Genomic DNA, 19,420 nt, shown 5'->3' with positions numbered 1-19,420 from the left:
GAGTTCATATCAAAATGATCTCAATATAAAGTGTAATGCACACTTCTCATCAATTCAAAATCATCTGAGAACTTCCATAAGGTTCTATTCAAAATGTTTTTAGTTTTACACAATAGTCAGAACGATCAAACTTTATAAAGAACGATACCTGTAGTGCTCTGGGGCATGTTTGTCAGTAAGCAGCTGCAGGTAGATGGACTGTGATCTTCTCTTCATACACCAGTTCTAATGAGGCAGTGTAATAATTAAAAACCAGTCCGCATTTAATTATGTAGCTTATATTAAATAAATACAATATCAAATTAAGAAAAAAGCAATCTGAAAGGAAAGGTAACAGTTATTATTGATTAGTGTGACTGAAAAATTACAAACTTTTGTCGGAGATAATTATTGACTGTTGTGTACATTATTTAATTTATTATAATTAGTAGAACCTTTATTTTGCAATGGGTAAAATCAATTATGCATTATTGAACTTTATGAAAAGACCCATATTTCAGATGGCCTGAAGCAGTGGCTGATTTTATATTGGGTTAAGTAGGGTGCTAGTGCCAAAGGCTTCTGACACATCGGTCTCACGTAGCCAGAAGTAACCCCAGTTAGCTGGCTGGATTCATTTAGGCCGGCCACTGGGAAGGCCCAGGTTAAACTGCTGGCTGTGCGAGACTCCCATGTTTGGAGCTGGTGGCACTAATACCCCTCTAATCCCCTCTTAAATGCAGTTAATAGCATGTTTAATCACAAAACTTTTCTAAAAGTAAAGGCCTATGGCCTGTTTCCAAAGCTGCAAATCAGCTCAGTGAGGATTATTTTGACTTTGTACAATAGTGTAAAACAGTTGATAGCGAATCAGCAGCCTGTTTTACATCTCTTCTGATTTTAATTTTCATTTCAAGCAAGGTGCAAACCACCACGGGATTGACCTTATTGTGGTTAGCAAAAAAATAGGGAAAAAGCATTTGAAGAATTATTTGGGCTTGTTATGGAAACGTTTTGACATATTGACCCTGAAATTCGTGGGTTGGGAGAGGGTGTAAATCTGACTTCCACCTGGTGGGCTTGGAATGTGGACCAGACCTGGTCTAAATTCTGGTCAGGGTGGGCCACAAGGATGAATCTTCCACCTGCACCCTCATGTCAAGGGGTCGAGAGGGGAACTTCTGGGCTTTGCTGGGAAATTGTTCCTTTTAGACCTTTGAAAGGCCTAATCAGAACTCATACCAGTTCACAGAATCACAGAAACCCCACAGTGCAGATAGAGGCCATTTCGGCCCATCGAGCCTGCACCGACACATATCCCACCCTATCCCCGTAACCCCATGTATTTAATCCCCCTAACACTAAGGGTCAATTTATCATAGCCAATCAACCTAACCCGCACATCTTTGGACTGTGGGAGGAAACCGGAGCACCCGGAGAAAACCCACGCAAACACGGGGAGAATGTGCAAACTCCACACAGACAGTCGCCCGAGGCCGGATTCGAACCCGGGTCCCTGGCGCTGTGAGGCAACAGTGCTAACCACTATGCCACCGTGCTGCCCTACCTGGTTTGCTGCCCTGTGAAGGTCCCAAATGTTTATTACAAGTAAAGTCATAGATCCTGAAATAGATCAATTACCTTCTCGAGCAGCCAAGTGACTCCAGCTGGAGCCGAAGACTTACAAAAAGTGTGTTTTTCTTTGGCTTAGTTGGGTCTCAAGCACATTAGCAAGACCTTAAAAAGCCAGGGAAGGCACCATTACTGGTTCACCCCAAATAACTGTCTCCGGGATTTTGGATGGGGTCTCTGGCCTGGGGCTAGGATGGCCTGGGATTCTGCTCTGCTGTATTTACGATGGCAGAATGGGCCACAGGAATTTCAGGGCCATAAAATGGAGGCTTATGACAATTATAAGTTCACAATACCGTAGAGAACCAAGCTAAATATAGAAAGTACAGAGGGGATTTAAAAAAGGGAGTAAGAGGGGCTAAGAGAGAGTATGAGAATAGATTAGTGGCTAACATAAAGGGAAACCCAACTGTCTTTATAAACACAAATAGTTAAAGGGTAGTCAAAGGAAGGGTGGGGCTGATTAGGGACCAAAACGGATATATTCTTGTGGAGGTAGAGGGCATGGTTGAGGTACTAAATGAATTCTTTGCATCTGTCTTCATTACAGAAGAGGATGCTGCCAATGTCACAGTAAAGGAGACAGTAGTGATATCGGATAGGATAAAAATAGATAAAGAGGAGGTACTTAAAAGGTTGGCAGTCCTCAAAGTAGAAAAGTCACCCGGTCCAGATGGGATGCATCCTAGGTTACTGAGGGAAGTAAGAGTGGAAATTACAGTGGCTCTGGCCACAATCTTCCAATCCTCCTTGGATATAGGGGAGGTGTCAGAAGACTGAAGGATTGCAAATGTTACACCCCTGTTTAAAAAAGGGGGAGAGGGATAAACCCGGCAATTATTGGCCAGTCAGCCTAATGTTGGTGGGGAAACTTTTAGAGACAATAATTTAGGACAAAATTAATTGGCACTTGGAAAAGTATGAGCTAATAAATGAAAGCCAGCACGGATTTGTTAAAGGCAAATCATGTTTCACTAACTTGATCGAGTTCTTTGATGAGGGTAGTGTAGTTGATGTTATGTCTATGGACTTTCAAAATGTGTTTGACAAAGTACCACATAATTGACTTGTTAGCAAAATTAAAGCCCATGGGATTAAAGGGACAATGGCAGCATGGATACAAAATTGGCTAAGGGACAGAAAGTAGAAAGTAGAGGTGAATGGTTGGTTTTCAGACTGGAGGGAGGTATACAGTGATGTCCCACAGGGGTCGGTATTGGGACCACTGCTCTTTTTCATATATATTAGTGACTTGGACTTGGGTATACAGAGCATAATTTCAAACTTTGCAGATGACATAAAACTCAGAAATGTAGTAAACAATGAAGAGGATAGTAACAGACTTCAGGAGGACATAGACAAACTGGTGAAATGGGCAGACACATGGCAGATGACATTTAACAAAGAGAAGTGTGAAGCGATACATTTTGGTAGGAAGAATGAGGGGAGGCAAAAAAACTAAATGGTACAATTTTAAAGGGGGTGCAGGAACAGAAAGATCTGGGAGTGCACGTACACAAATCTTTGAAGGTGGCAGGACAAATTGAGAAGGCTGTTACAAAAGCAAATGGGATCTTTGGCTTTATTAATAGAAGAATAGAGTACAAAAGCAAGGATGTTATGCTAAACCTTTATAAAATACTGGTTAGGCCTCAGCTGGAGTATTGTGTTCAATTCTGGGCATCACACTTTAGGAAGAATGTCAAGGCAGAAGAGATCTACTGGAATTTTTTTTAAATTCGTATATGGGATGTGGGCATTGCTGGCAAAGCTGACATTTATTGCCCATCCCTAAGTGCCCTGGAGAAGGTGGTGGTGAGCTGCCTTCTTGAACCGCTGCAGTCCGTGTAGTGAAGGTACTCCCACAGTGCTGTTAGGGAGGGAGTTCCAGGATTTGGACCCAGTGACTTGTGCCTTGTAGATGGTGGAAAGGCTTTGGGGAGTCAGGAGGTGAGACACTCGCCTCTGACCTGCTCTTGTTGCCACAGTATTTATGTGGCTGGTCCAGTTAAGTTTCTGGTCACTGGTCACCCCCCAGGATGTTGATGGTGGACGATTGGGCGATGGTAATGCCGTTGAATGTCAAGGGGCAGTGGTTAGACTCTTGCTTGTTGGAGATAGTCATTGCCTGGCACTTCTGTGGCGCAAATGTCACCTGCCACTTATCAGCCCAAGCCTGAACGTCGTCCAGGTCTTGCTGCAATCGGGCATGGACTGCTTCATTATCTGAGGGGTTGCGAATGGCACTGAACACTGTGCAGTCATCAGCGAACATCCCCATTTCTGACCTGATGTTGGAGGAAAGGTAATTTATGAAGCAGCTGAAGATGGTTGGGCCTAGGACACTGCCCTGAGGAACTCCTGCAGCGATGTCCTGGGGCTGTGATGATTGACCTTCAACCACCACAACCATCTTCCTTTGTGCTAGGTATGACTCCAGCTAGTGGAGAGTTTCCCCCCCCAATTGCCATTGACTTCAGTTTTACTAGGGCTCCTTGATGCCACACTCGGTCAAATGCTGCCTTGATGTCAAGGGCAGTTACTCTCGCCTCACCTCTGGAATTCAGCTCCTTTGTACATGTTTGGACCAAGGCTGTAATGAGGTCGGGAGCCAAGTGGTCTTGGCGGAACCCAAACTGGACATCAGTGAGCAGGTTATCGGTGAGTAAGTGCTGCTTGATAGCACTGTCGATGACACCTTCCATCACTTTGCTGATGACTGAGAGTAGACTGATTGGGTGGTAATTGGCCTGATTGGATTTGTGGACGGACATACCTGGACAGGTTTCCACATTGCTGGATAGATGCCAGTGTTGTAGCTGTACTGGAACAGTTTGGCTATAGAGGCACGGCTAGTTCTGGAGCACAAGTCCGCAGCACGATAGCTGGGATGTTGTCAGGGCCCATAGCCTTTGCTGTATCCAGTGTGCTCAGCCATTTCTTGATATCACGTGGAGTGAATTGAATTGGCTGAAGACTGGCTTCTGTGATGGTGGGGACCTCAGGAGTAGGCCGATATGGATCATCCACTCGGCACGTCTGGCTGAAGATGATTGCAAACGCTACAGCCTTGTCTTTTGCACTCACGTGCTGGGCCCCACCATAATTGAGGATGGGGATATTCTTGGAGCCTCCTCCCTTTAATTGTTTAATGGTCCACCACCATTCACGACTGGATGTGGCAGGACTGCAGAGCTTTGATCTGATCCATTGATTGTGGGATCGTTTAGCCCTGTCTATAGCATGCTGCTTCTGCTTTTTAGCATGCATGTAGTCCTGTATTGCAGCTTCCCCAGGTTGGCACCTCATTTTTAAGTACGCCCGGTGCTGCTCCTGGCATGCTCTTCTACACTCCTTATTGAACCAGGGTTGATCCCCTGGCCATGAGGTTACAGATTGTGGTGGAATACAATTCTGCTGCTGTTGATGGCCCACAGCGCCTCATGGATGCCCAGTTTTGAGCTGCTAGATCTGTTCTGAATCTACCCCATTTAGCACGGTGGTAATGCCACACAACATGATGGAGGGTGTCCTCAGTGTGAAGACGGGACTTCGTCTCCACAATGACTGCTACCAATACTGTCATGGACAGATGCATCTGCGACAGGTAGATTGGTGAGGATGAGGTCAAGTAGGTTTTTCCCTCATGTTGGTTCTCTGAACACCTGTTGCAGGCCCAGACTGGCAGCTATGTCTTTCGGGACTCGGCCAGCAGTGGTGCTACTGAGCCACTCTTGGTGATAAACATTGAAGTCCCCCACCCAGAGTACATTCTGTACTCAGTGCTTCTTCCAAGTGGTGTTCAACGTGGAGGAGTTACTGATTCATCAGCTGAGGGAGGGCAGTAGGTGGTAATTAGCAGGAGGTTTCCTTGCCCATGCTTGACCTGAAGCCATGAGACTTCATGGGGTCTGGAGCCAATGTTGAGGACTCCCAGGGCCACTCCTTCCCTACTGTATACCACTGTGCCACCACCCCTGGTGGGTCTGTCCTGCCGGTGGGACAAGACATACCCAGGGATGGTGATGGAGGAGTTTGGGACATTGGCTGAAAGTTATGATTCTGTGAGTATGATTATGTCAGTCTGTTGCTTGACTAGTCTGTGGGACAGCTCTCCCAATTTTGGCACAAGTCCCCAGATGTTGGTGAAGAGGACTTTGCAGAGTCGACTGGGCTGGGTGTGCCGTTGCCGTGTCCGTAGACAGTGCCGAGGTCGATGCTGGGTGGGCCGTCCAGTTTTATTCTTATTATTGTGTTTCGTAGCGGTTTGTTACAACTGAGTGGCTTGCTCGGCCATTTCAGAGGGCAGTTAAGAGTCAACCACATTGCTGTGGGTCTGGAGTCACATATAGGCCAGACCAGGTAAGGACGGCAGATTTCCTTCCCTAAATTACATTAGTGAACCAGATGGGTTTTTACGACAATCCAATAGTTTCATGGTTACCATAACTGATACTAGCTTTTTAGTCTAGATTTTAGTTAATTAACTGAATTTAAATTCCCCAGCTGCCGATTTGAACTCACGTCTCTGGATAATTAGTCTAGGCCTCTGGATTACTAGCCCAGTGACATTACCACTATGCTACCGTTTCCTAGAATGGCACCAGGAACGAGGGACTTCAGTTATGTGGAGAGACTGGAGAAGCTGGGGTTGTTCTCCTTAGAGCAGAGAAGATTAAGATTAGATTTGATAGAGGTGTTCAAAAATCATGAACGGTTTTGCTAGAGTAAATAAGGAGAAATTGTTTCCAGTGGCAGAAGGGTCAGTAACCAAAAGAGACAGATTTAAGGTAATTGGCAAAGGAACCAGAGGCGACATTGTTTTTTACACAGCGAGTTGTTGTGATCTAGAATGCACTGCCTGAAAGGATGGTGGAAGCAGAGTCAATAGTAATATTCAAAAGAGAATTGAATAAATACTTGAAGGGAAAACATTTGCAGGGCTATGAGGAAAGAGCAGGGGAGTGGGATTAATTGGATAGCTCTACCAAAGAGCTGGCAGAGGCACAATGGGCCGAACGGCCTCCTTCTGTGCTGTATGATTCTATGCTTCTATAATCTGGATTCTTCTTTTAAAGAGAACACTGCTTCTAATCAAAAGATTAATATCCTGAACTGAACAGTGCCTTTTGGACCTGCTCATTTGGGCTTCCCTGCCTGACATCAGTGGAATTGATCTACTTGTACAGATCAGTCAGGTAGGTTTGAGGAAACAGTGCAAGATAAATAATAACATAAGTACTTTACATCAAAAGTACTTGCCACTAGAGTTGCCTTCCCCATTATCAGCTTGAATACTGTGGTAATATTTTTGCATAATATTTTTGATTGTTGTGTTATTTCAGAGAATGCTATTAATACAGATCAATTTCCTTTAGCTACTTTGAATCCCCATGACAATCTAATTTATACAGATGTTAAGCCAGAATAATAAAAAAAGAAAACTCTGTTTTAGATCACAACTTGTGTGCCACACAATAGGTTCCTCTCATTGTTCTGATGGGACAACCCTTCCTGTAGATAGACTTCAAACAGAATTAAAAAAATAATAAGATGCATCTGCGTCATGCTGAAATTACCAGCCTGATCTCACACAGGATGTGTTTGTTTTTTGAGCTCTTGGTGTGGATATGCAGAGTGTTGGGGAAAAATAAGAAATGCAAGTGTTAATGTCATTGCAGTAAGAGTTCATCTGCAAACATTTTGTGCAAAAGATGTGAGACTCCCATGTAACAAATAGACAGGATGTGGTGGACCTGAGTGCTTGGATGTAGCTTGAAGTCTGATCTGAGCTGTGATGTTGGTGGGGAGAGAGAGGGGAGGAAGATGTTAAGGGAAGGCCAGGTGCTTCCAGATGGAGAATTTAGAGAGTGAGTCACCCTGCACTGCTCTCACACACCTCCCCTAATGGCCATTAGCAGTGATAGCAGTGAAAGAGACCTGGCAACAGATCGCCTGTTCGTGACGAAGGGGTCCGGATATTTCTGAAGGTCACAGTACTCTGGTAAAGGGAGAGCTCAGGGGGGGGTTTAAACTTAAATAGTTGCTACTCAGACATGAAGAATTATTTCCCCTCAGTTGGGGTTTGTAAAGTTACGTTGAAGCTTGCATTGAGGGGATAACTCCAAGGGGTAACTCTTATTGCCAAAAGTGACTGTTTTAGACCAATTTTTTCCAGCGTATGTTACATTTTCACGATCCTCTTAAGAGCATTTAGACCCCACATCCAGCCTCTTGGCAGGGAATATGAAGATCTAAACAAAGGAAAATAAGTAAGTGATGCCTGCAAAGCATATCACTGGACTGAGTCCCAAAACTGTGACTAAACTCAATCCTATGGCTGTGCAGCATAATCTTTTACTATGAATCATAGTAGAATATTTGCTGCAGGGTGTCTAACAATGGGACACAAAAGGGTGTTTTGCTGCATTTGCGGTTTTACTACTCATCCTCATTTTTGAATGGCTGCACCAGGCCTGTACCTGGTACACCATTTCCCAATGTGTCATTGCAAGAGCAGCAATAGCTCATTATTCCAATTGGTTACTTAAATTTTAAATCCCCCTACCATAGGAATGCAAGAAGCCAGCAACACACCTGCATTCCTAGTGTCCAGAATTGCCATGGTAGTAATGACTGGAAATACATTGTATTTCATTTTCCTGTCATTAACATGTAATTGAAATACATCTGCCCATATTTGGGTGGCTGTATTGAATGCCCACTGCCACTTCCAGCAGAAACTTCTGGAAGTGTTTTTCGGCCATGGGGAGCCAGCGCAATGGTTCCCCACCCAATTTTCTGCTCCCACATGCTGGAGTTACGCCAGGAGATCGGAATAACTTCAAAGGAGATTTGGCCCTATGGCCTCAGTAAAATGGCTGTAAACTTTCAATTGAGCAGGACTCAGGGTTGTTTCATACTTAAAAAAAAATACTTCAGACCCATAATGGGCTGGAGTCCCTCTATTAATGTTGAGTTGACGGTATTCACTTTTTAAAGCATTAAATGCCTTGCTGCTGCAATCTCTATCAATTAGACTAAAAGAGACCCAGGCATGAGACAAGAAAAGCCTCATTGGTGGAGAGCTGTTGGAACCATTGGCCCAAAGTCACCTGTTCCTCCCAAGCATATGAGACAATTGTGAGCATGTGAGAGAGAGTATGAGAGGACTGTGAGTATGTAAGATAGAGTTTGAAGATTGTGTGCAAGAACTATGAGTGTGAGAATGTATACAAATGGATTAAATGTGAAAATTATGAGTGAGCACCTGCAAGAGGATTGCTTGAGGTTTATGATTGTGTGAGGAATGAGTATGAGAGGATTGTGTGTGTTTTTAAATAAAGTAGGTTATAGCTTTCCTAAGTGTGCCTGATGAATGCACCAGATCAATTCATATTACGTGTAAACTTTTGAATTTTCTGGGGATGCCTATCTTGAACCCCCCAAAATAACAATTACACCTTTATATCATCGACCGATAATACACAGAAGAATTCAGACATAAAGTTACATTTATTGATAGAGAAATAAACAAACAATCTCTGGACAATGCTTTTCATCATTTATGCATTCAAAGCATGAATGGGAGTTTATAACAAGCCCTTTATTAAAAATCAAATAAAGTTGTTCAGATTATTGTGTGAAATAACCCTGTTTTTTTACCTGAGCAAATGCAATAAAGAGAAGTTGGTTATGGGTATATTTTATGCCAGGAAGGGGATGTTCAGGGCCATGATCGCGAATCCATTTCTGATAAGCCTGGAATATAGGTAAGATGGCTGTTGGCTACGGATTATTGCATATTTCAAAAAATTCATTTGTATGAAGAAATATGACAAATTTACTTACATAGTATGCAAGTTTAAGTCCTCCCATATCGGCAATGTTTTCTCCGAGTGTAAATTGGGCATTGACCTGTAGAGGGAGACCAATAGCAGCAAAGTAAATTGTAGACAGGATTTACTCCGATGTAAAATTACTCCCTTTAAAATCTGATAGATTTCCCACAAAGTGTCACATATTTTCTGAAAATCACAATCTTAGTGTGTTGGGGGTGGGGTGGGGGGGGGGGATATTTTTCATACTGATTCAAGTTTGTTGTTTTGCCTGAACATTTCTTCTATCATAACATTTGATAGCAGAAAATTTTAAGTTTAAAAAGTGAAACCAGCTTTACTTTGTAAATTTCACCATGCATTGATAATTTTTAATTATCACAGGTAGTCTGAGGGAGTTGGCTTTCAAGAATTGTATTACTGAGCAGCCTACAGTGGATATGTAAAACCGAAGGAAGTGGTCCTTCAAAGATCAGTTGGGTGGGGAGGCAGTGCTCACTTTCACTATTACCCTCTTTCTGGACCAGATGTGGACTATCCAAGTCCAGCGGGAGTGGGGATTCTGGTACCCAGTCTTAATGCTCAGCCCTAACGCACACCACTCCTTTTCCACTCTTTCAATGTTCTCTTTTGTATATAATTATAAAAAAGCAAGCCAAGAAGGAACTCTTTCAAAGCTTTGTGCTATCTTGCACTCTACGCTGCTTTTAAGTGGAAGTGCAAGGCTACAGTTTCCTTTCATAGGAAGCTGAGAAACTGGGCACAACTGTTAGTTTACAAAAAGCTGCTTCTTAAGAATCTGACATCATACAGTTAAGCAGGAGGAAAAAAAATCGATGCATGTATGGCGGATTCAGAATGCAAGCTCAGCCAATGAAAGAATCCAAAGAAACCATGGTGGAGTGGCAAATTTCGACATACGTGCCAAAATGGAAACTTCTGTCGTTGATCCCAATGAACTTTCCAGAGTCAGGGAGAGGTTTACAACTCAGCCTATCCATGGCATGTGCCCACACCACTTGGGGTGTATCTGTGGTACTCACAATACCAGGATGGCCAGAAAGTTCAGTGGCGGTTACTGAATCTGGGGGATGGATGTGCTGTGCTCACCCTTGAAAGAAAATCACCATGACTAACATTTATGCCTAAAGCTCTTTTCATGCACGATCCTAACCTATTACACCTATGTGGTGTTACCTCAGTGTCAGCAGGTTGTGAGCTTTGTGGTTGGGACTGCACCAATGGAGCCCTCAAGGACTGAGGTGACACTCATCTCAGTAAAGCTGGTGCCTTTGAAGAATTGTTTCCGATAGCTTGTCACTTGCATGCCCAATGCCTACTGCATCCATGCCAGAAGCATTCCTGTGCTGGCTTTGGATGGGACTGCATTGGCATCTATGCCCATGTCTTGCAGCCCACTAGTGCTGGGCATGGGCGCAGTTGGGTTAATGTTCTGCATGCGAGCAGGTTGAATTGTCCTAATTAAATCCTGAATGCCTGGAGTTAGGGTGGTCTTCAGGCCAATTTGGAAGCAATCATTACTACCACTCCAAAAGCAACAACTGCCTTAGAACCTCCTCTTGATTTCTTGAGGCTGTATTGACATCTTGGGTTGCAGATGTGAGCGATCTTGTCACCACAGCCTTATTGCTTACTATACACGTGAATGAAATTTGCATGATACATATGGTAAATATGCAGATTTTTGTCAGTCTTTTCAGTAATACAAGCCCTTACTTAAATCGCTCGTTATGGTTATTTAGTAGATCCAATACTTATTCCCCAGTGTTGTACAAATATACATTTTGCACTCTTAAAGAATGAATTCCAATTTATAAAAATATGAAAATTTGAAGGATTTAATTCGTTTCCTGGAACCAAAAGAGATGCATCGTAAATTTGGGCCAATTCAGATTGAAGGGTGCATACACATGCAATTTTGGTTCCCCAAGACAACTTATGCACTTCTCTAATCCATGGTACTTTAATGGAAATTAATGGTAAACTGAAGTCCTAGTTAATATATATTAATTCAGTTCCTAGTAAGTACTCTTGTTGAAAGAAAGGATAGAATGACCACCTGTTGGCTATACATCTATCTGATGCTTAATAATCTAGTGGGGAATGGGAGTGTAATATTAGGCTTTATTCATTACAGAGGCCCTTAGTACTGTTGAAACTAAAATAAACAGTTTTATTTCTGCTAAGAACCACACATATTAAGGGATGGATTTTCCTAGTCCCACTCTAAAAGGGTCAGGGCAGGACTTTTGGCCGTTGCTTTGACCCCACCATGACCCTGGTCCAGTTTCCTGGCACAAGGATCATTAGCTTGTCATGACAGGCTTCACTGGGATTCCCATAGAGTCATAGTCATAGAGTTTTACAGCACAGAAAGAGGCCCTTCGGCCCATCGTGTCTGCGCCGCCCATCCATCCCTGTCCAGTCTAATCCCATTTTCCAGCATTTGGTCCATAGCCTTGTATGCAATGGCATTTCAAGTGCTCATCCAAATGCTTCTTGAATGTTGTGAGGGTTCCTGCCTCTACCACCCTTTCAGGCATTGAGTTCCACATTCCAACCACCCTCTGGGTGAAAAAGTTCCTCCTCAAATCCCCTCTAAATCTCCTGCCCCTTACCCTGAATCTATGCCCCCTTGTTATTGACCCCCCTACTAAGGGGAAAAGTTCCTCTTTGTCTACCCTATCTATGCCCCTCATCATTTTGTACACCTCAATCAGGTCCCCCCTCAGCCTTCTTTGCTCCAAGGAAAACAACCCCAGCCTGTCCAGCCTCTCTTCATAGCTGAGGCGCTCCATCCCAGGTAACATCCTGGTGAATCTTCTCTGCACCCTCTCCAAAGCAATCACATCCTTCCTATAGTGAGGCGACCAGAACTGCACACAGTACTCCAGCTGTGGCCTCACCAGCGTTTTGTACAGCTCCATCATAACCTCCCTGCTCTTATATTCTATGCCTCGGCTAATGAAGGCAAGTATCCCATATGCCTTTTTAACCACCTTATCTACCTGTTCCGCTGCCTTCAGGGATCTATGTACATGTACACCAAGGTCCCTCTGACCCTCTGTACTTCCTAGGGTCCTACCACTCATTGTGTATTCCCTTGCCTTATTTGTCCGTCCAAAATGCATCACCTCGCACTTTTCAGGATTAAATTCCATTTGCCACTTTTCTGCCCATCTGACCAACCCGTTTATATCGTCCTGTAGCCTGAGGCTTTCCTCCTCACAATTTACCACCCCACCAATTTTCGTGTCATCTGCGAACTTACTGATCATACCTTTTACATTCTCATCCAAATCATTTATGTAGATCACAAACAACAAGGGACCCAGCACCGATCCCTGAGGTACCCCACTGGACACAGGCTTCCAGTCACAAAAGCAACCTTCGACCATCACCCTCTGCCTCCTGCCACTCAGCCAGTTTAGGATCCAACGCGCCAAGGCACCCTGGATCCCATGGGCTCTTACCTTCTTGACCAGTCTCCTATGCGGGACTTTGTCAAAAGCTTTACTGAAGTCCATGTAAACCACATCCACAGCATTTCCCTCATCCACCCCTCTAGTCACCCCCTCGAAAAATTCAATCAGATTTGTCAGACATGATTTACCCTTGACAAAGCCATGCTGACTATCCCCGATTAATCCTTGCCTCTCCAAGTGGAGACTAATTTTGTCCCTCAGAATTTTTTCCAATAATTTCCCTACCACAGATGTTAGGCTCACTGGCCTGTAATTCCCTGGTTTATCCCTGCTACCCTTCTTGAATAATGGTACTACGTTAGCTGTTCTCCAGTCCTCTGGTACATCCCCTGTGGCCAGAGAGGTTCTGAAAATTTGTGTCAGAGCCCCTGCAATCTCCTCCTTTGCCTCCCACAGCAGCCTGGGATACATCTCGTCCGGGCCTGGGGATTTATCCACTTTTTGGCCTGCTAAAACCGCTAGCACCTCCTCCCTCTCGATGCTAATATGTTCAAGTATGTCACAGCCCCCTTGCCCGATTTCTATGTCTGCATCGTCTTTCTCCATAGTGAACACAGATGCAAAAAATTCATTTAAAACCCCGCCTACATCATCTGGCTCTACACACAGATTGCCACTTTGGTCCCTAATGGGCCCTACCCTTTCCCTGGTTATCCTCTTGCCCTTAATATACTTATAAAACATCTTAGGATTTTCCTTTATTTTGCTCGCCAGTGTTATTTCATGGCCCCTCCTCGCCCTCCTAATTTCTTTTTTAAGTATGCCCCTACATTTTTTATACTCCTCGAGGGCTTCTTCCGTCTTTAGTCTTTTGTAACTGCCAAAAGCCCCCCTTTTATTTCTAATGCATTTTTGTATATCCCTTGTCATCCAAGGTTCCCTTTGCTTGTTGATCCCACCCTTGACCTTTACAGGAACATGTTGGCGTTGTACTCTCTCTATTTCCCTTCTGAAAGTCTCCCACTGTTTTGATGCGGATTTTCCTATAAGTAGCTGCTCCCAGTCCAATTTGGCCAGATCCTGCCTTATCATATTAAAATCGGCCTTCCCCCAATTTAGAACCCTTATTTCCGGGCCGTCTTTGTCTTTTTCCATGACCACCTTAAATCTCACCGAATTGTGGTCACTGTCGCCAAAATGCTCTCCTACTGACACTTCCACCACTTGCCCGGCTACATTCCCCAGAATTAGGTCCAGTACCGCCCCCTCTCTTGTAGGACTTTCTACATGTTGGCTCAAAAAGCTCTCCTGGATGCACTTTAAGAATTCTGCACCCTCTAAGCCTTTCACACTCTGACTATCCCAATTTATATTGGGGAAGTTGAAATCCCCCACTATTATTACCCTATTATTTTTGCACTTTTCTGAGATTTGCCTACATATCTGTTCCTCTATCTCCCCCTGACTGTTTGGGGGCCTATAGTACACTCCCAGCAAAGTGCTTGCCCCCTTTTTGTTTTTAAGTTCTACCCATATGGCCTCATTAGAGGAATCCGCTAATATATCATCCCTCCTTACAGCAGTAATTGACACCTTAATTAATATTGCAACACCCCCTCCCCTTTTACACCCCCCTCTGTCTCGCCTGAAGATTCTGTACCCCGGAATATTGAGCTGCCAGTCCTGACCCTCCCTCAACCATGTCTCCGTGATAGCAACAATATCGTACTCCCATGTGTTCAACAACAACTTCAGTTCATCCACCTTATTTGCAAGACTCCTTGCATTAAAATAAATGCCTTCCAGCCCTGCCATATTCTCTTTTGCCTTCACATATTTGCTTTGCCTTCCCAGCTGACTTGTTTTTCCCTCTGTATTTGGCTGTAAATCACCCCCTACTATAGCTCCACTCTGTACCCCATCCCCCTGCCCAAGTTAGTTTAAACCCCCCCCAGCAGTGCTAGCAAACCTCCCCGCAAGGATATTGGTTCCCCTCTGGTTCAGGTGTAAACCGTCCGACTTGTACAAGTCCCACCTTTCCCAGAAGCAGACCCAGTGATCCAGGAAACTAAAGCCCTCCCCCCTGCACCATCCCTTTAGCCACGCATTCATCTGTTCTATCTTCCCATCAGCAAGCACAGAATACAATACTTTAGCAGGATCATGGCTGTGGCATCTGCAGAGGCAGGAGTGACATTAAAGCGCCCCAGGGGCCAAAGAATGGAGGAGCTCAGTGAATGAAGATCCTCAGCCGAGACCAAGGCTTTCACCAGGTAAGCAACTGGTGGAAGAGGAGGCCTCTAGTAGGCTGTTTCCCTCCATTCTCGCTGCTATCTCAGGCCTACTGCCATGATTTCCCTGGTGGTCCCAAGGAACAGTGGGAACAGAAGCAGACAGGAGGTAAATGGACCAGGTACTCATGTCGTTACAACATTCTGACGCACATTTTAAATATGCTTTCGTTTTTCTTGGGATTACCAATATAAATGCATCAGGCTTCATAAATAAACGAGAATTCACAACTCACGAGTATTCAGAAGTAAGGGGCAAAGGAGAACTTACCCGTTGGTTGTAAACAGTAAAGTTTTCATATAGATTGACAATGCACTGTGCTCTCTCTATAAATTTATCATAGGATTCTTCTGTCCACCATTTTTTTAGATTGCCATATTTATCATAATGACTCCCTGAAACAAAACAAGTATTGTGTCACATCTTTATAACGGCATTTTCACATTACGTGACATGCAAATTTACATGCAAAAGCAGGCCTGTTAGCACTGGGACAAAGCATTCCACTCCCCCTGAAGTAGACTTTCCTGCTCCCATGAAATTCTCTACTTAATAACTTATTCATAAACAAACAAAACTAACACACCTGAAGCTATGAGTAAGGGACTCAGATCCAGTCATCTGGAAATCAGGTTATATTGCAACTGCGTTATTTTGTATTTGTATATGACAATTCAATAAAGAATGAGGTTCGGATATGAGGCTATGATATGATATGACATCTCTATGTAGCCAATTCCCAACAGTAAATTTATTTCATTCTCTGTTTGCAATGAGTGAAGTACTTCTGCAAGCTTCATTGATTACTACTAAAACAAGCATTGAAAATTATTTTGAGTGGAGGTAGTCCTCCAGACCAAAAAGGTTGCAAAATGTAATCAAAGGACAGTTTACGAAATTGCTTTTATAAGATAACTTTATTCTGCCTACTTAGGATGAAATGGCAAATTTATATTTTAAACTGAATTTATGTTATCATTACATGAACACAAGCAGTTTAATTTCTTCCCACCAAGCACTGTGGACTGTAAGCCCCTCAGTGCCTGTGGTGGAACAAGGTGTACACATAACCAGAAGGTAAAGGCCATAACTATCAGTTTCATAAGGTTAGGAATAGGTGACAAAATATCAAGCAGAGATGAAATAGATGGAAAGAGAGAAACACCCATTAAAGAAAGGAAACAAAAAGATAGAAATAAAAACAAGGGCGTGAATACCCTGGGCATTTCTGGTGTTAGACCATCGTATTCGAAGTGGGCAGGAACTACTGAGAGCGAAAGTTGGGACAAGACCTGATTATGCTGAAACCCCTCCCCCTTGTTACTCATAACATTTCTGAGACATTTTGTGGCAGGTGCATGGATAACATACAATTTAATTCCTGCATTTACAACCTCAGCAAAGCTGGGCATAAAATGAACATTTGTGCATCCTGAGAGTCGAGCATTGCTAAGGGCATCGGAGGCTTCTAAATTGTTGAAGTCCAGGGTTTCCCCACTGTAATCAAAACTGGCCAGCTCCCTGGTCTAATTTCCAGAGTTAGGTGCCCCAGCTGCACTGATAGTAATGTAGGTACTCATCCACTTTATGAAAGTACTCAAACCCCATAAATTCCAGTGAGGTTGGGGCACATGGGGCCAGTGGGTGGCAGTCCCACCCTGCCCAGGGATATGGTGGCTCTGCAGGCCCCGGGCAGTTCATTAAAAATAAAAGGAATGCAAGAAGAGACAAAAATGAGAAAGATGATTAAAAGATCAAGGAATATGAAAGGAAAGATAGAAGGTTAAGAAGTAGGGAGAGTCAAAGTAACCTTTATCATTTATTCATCTACCCCTTAGTGTTTGGGTAAGGTATCCTGCATGGTTAGTTTTCCCCTCAATTTTTCATTCCACCCCATATCTCTCAAAACCATTGGGGGAAGACATTTCTAATATTAAAAAATGAGTGTACCTCCCAGTAAAACAACACTAGAAAAACATAAGAACATAAGAACAGTAGGGCAATCCCATTAAATTTGTTACTAAAACAGATCTATATGTTGCTGAAGAAAACATCTGGACCATGATAAAATCTGAACGACTGCTGGAAATCTTTTACTAAATTTTTGGTGTCTTATTCCAATACCAGATTCAGCGACGTCCCTGCCACGGTCACCATTTTGTATGAATTAACAAGCGGGGTTGCGGTTATTGTCTCTGGCCAGTCAGAAGCCTCTGAGCTGCTCCAGGGACCCCCGTGTGGTTTCAAAGCGCTCCCCTATTCCTGGTTCTGACCGCTGGACTTATTCGGTAGCGATGTAGACAGAAAAACGTGACTCGTGGTTGGGTGCGAAACAGACCAGTATTTATTGAAACAAAAAGAAACAAATTGAAAATAAACAATACAGCTCACCTATGCTGAAATACAGCACTTTACTTCTCACAGTACACTTTAGTGTCTACTACAGCACTCGTTTGCTTAATAGAACACTCTTATTTAAATGCAGCACTTTACTTCTTAGTACAACACTGTTACTTAGATACAGCACTTTTAATACAGCTACTTAGTGTTCACTACAGCACCTTTCTGCTTAGTGCAACACTGTTACTTAGATACAGCACTTTTAATACAGCTACTTAGTGTTCACTACAGCACCTTTCTGCTTAGTGCAACACTGTTACTTAGATACAGCACTTTTAATACAGCTACTTAGTGTTCACTACAGCACCTTTCTGCTTAATGCAACACTGTTACTTAAATAGGAGAGGAGAAAACGGACACAACGAGGGAAAATTGACTAAAATTACAGTTTAACAAGATTCCCCTTAATTCCCGCCCTTATACCTATTCTAAGTTGCCTTGTAATGGGCCAGAAAATGTATGCTCACCAATGAACACCTGCCCCGTGCCCTTGCGGTCTTAGATTCTTCACCACCCCGAAAATGGAAATACCCCAGTGTTTAAAAGTAACTGCTGATATTCCACTCCCTTGGGCGGGCTCCCAAGTTGTAGAGGACACGGAGGCGAGGCTGCAGAGAGAGAGAGAGATGGCTTCTTGAGAAGCTATCTTATACCCCATTTGGGGCCAAAATCTTCCCGCCCAAATCCGATGCATCTGAGCTAAACAAAAGGGATCCAAACTGTCCCCATTGACTGTGATGGGTTTTGGATGAATCACCCATTCATTGTGATGGGTTTTTGAATGCATCCCCATTCTTGTGATGGGTTGAATGAAATTGTCCCAGTTTGAAAAACCATGTTTATTTCCTTAATGGCTGAGTAAACAGCCCTTGGAGGTTAGTGTAAACAAGCTGATTGTCCTGTGGTCAAGCCCAACCACAATTGATTGGCAGTCTCAAGTGGTTCAACATTGTAGCAGTTTAGTGTAAACAAACATCGATTGTCCTGCAGGGAGGGAAACTCCCCGAACTGCCTTTGATTGACAGTTTAACTACACCATTGCTTCAAGGGCTGGTTTTTTTTCTAAATCCTTTGTCAGCCATCTTTGATTTTCCCTTTTCATATGCACACAGTCTGTGTGGTGTCTCCTGCCACGAGGTCGGACAGCCATCTTTGATTATCCTTTTTCACAGACACACACAGGCTGCCTTTTCAGTCCTCTTTGTCAGCCCGTGCTTTGAAGAGAGACTGTCCTTTTGTCTTCTGCCACAAGGTCTGACGGCCATTCTGATCCCTGGATTTTTAAAGGTATATTCTACCCAGGTATTTTTTTAATCAAAAATCAATCTTTGGAACTGTAGGAAATTTCGAAATTATTGCGAAATCTTACAGTGTGCGATGTAGCAGATGGTGGTTTGGGTCTGGAGAGAGCAGCTGTTATTGGTTTTCTTTTTATCCCACTGGTCTGTTTGTGGTTAGGTGCCCGCAGGCTTGGGGAAGTTACCCGCAGGCTTAGGGAAGCCAGAGCAGAGAGTTGGTCTAGGGTAAGGGAGGTTGAAGAATACCAGGCCAAGATGGAGCGCCTGGTGGTCCAGTTTAGTTAGGGCAAAAGCCACACAAGGCACGAGTCAGAGTACCTGAAGTGCCTAGTTGCAGAGGCCAAGAGCAATGAGATGAGGGTGCGGGAGGAGAACGCTCGCCTCATACAAGAAATAAAAGAGCAGAAGGAAAAGGTCAGGGAGGTAAAGGCAGCATATAAGCTGGCCTGCGAGCAAGGGTTTGAGGAAGCAGATCATGGTCCCTGTAGGGCAGAGATAGAAAGCTTGAATATGGCTTTAAGGAGGGCAAAGGGGA

At 43.7% G+C, this 19,420-nt stretch overlaps 1 protein-coding gene across 2 annotated transcripts in view; it reads right to left on the bottom strand.

Annotated features, from left to right (window-relative positions):
- ecel1 (endothelin converting enzyme-like 1) overlaps window positions 1-19,420 on the bottom strand; it is a 90,537-nt gene that overhangs the window by 5,223 nt on the left and 65,894 nt on the right. For both annotated transcript variants that reach the window (XM_085989439.1, XM_085989440.1), the window contains 4 exons: window positions 15,458-15,582; window positions 9,463-9,528; window positions 9,277-9,372; window positions 149-225 (listed from right to left, as the gene is read on the bottom strand). In XM_085989439.1, the coding sequence (XP_085845565.1) occupies window positions 149-225; window positions 9,277-9,372; window positions 9,463-9,528; window positions 15,458-15,582 (364 nt within the window). The remainder of the gene's footprint in view (window positions 1-148; window positions 226-9,276; window positions 9,373-9,462; window positions 9,529-15,457; window positions 15,583-19,420) is intronic.

The sequence above is a fragment of the Somniosus microcephalus genome, chromosome 6, assembly GCF_052327205.1.
Source record: "Somniosus microcephalus isolate GS21.2 chromosome 6, FLI_Smic_1.0, whole genome shotgun sequence".
NCBI classification, from domain to species: domain Eukaryota; kingdom Metazoa; phylum Chordata; class Chondrichthyes; order Squaliformes; family Somniosidae; genus Somniosus; species Somniosus microcephalus.
The sequence above is the reverse complement of the archived record's forward strand: the minus strand, read 5'-3'. Positions and strand labels throughout refer to the sequence as shown.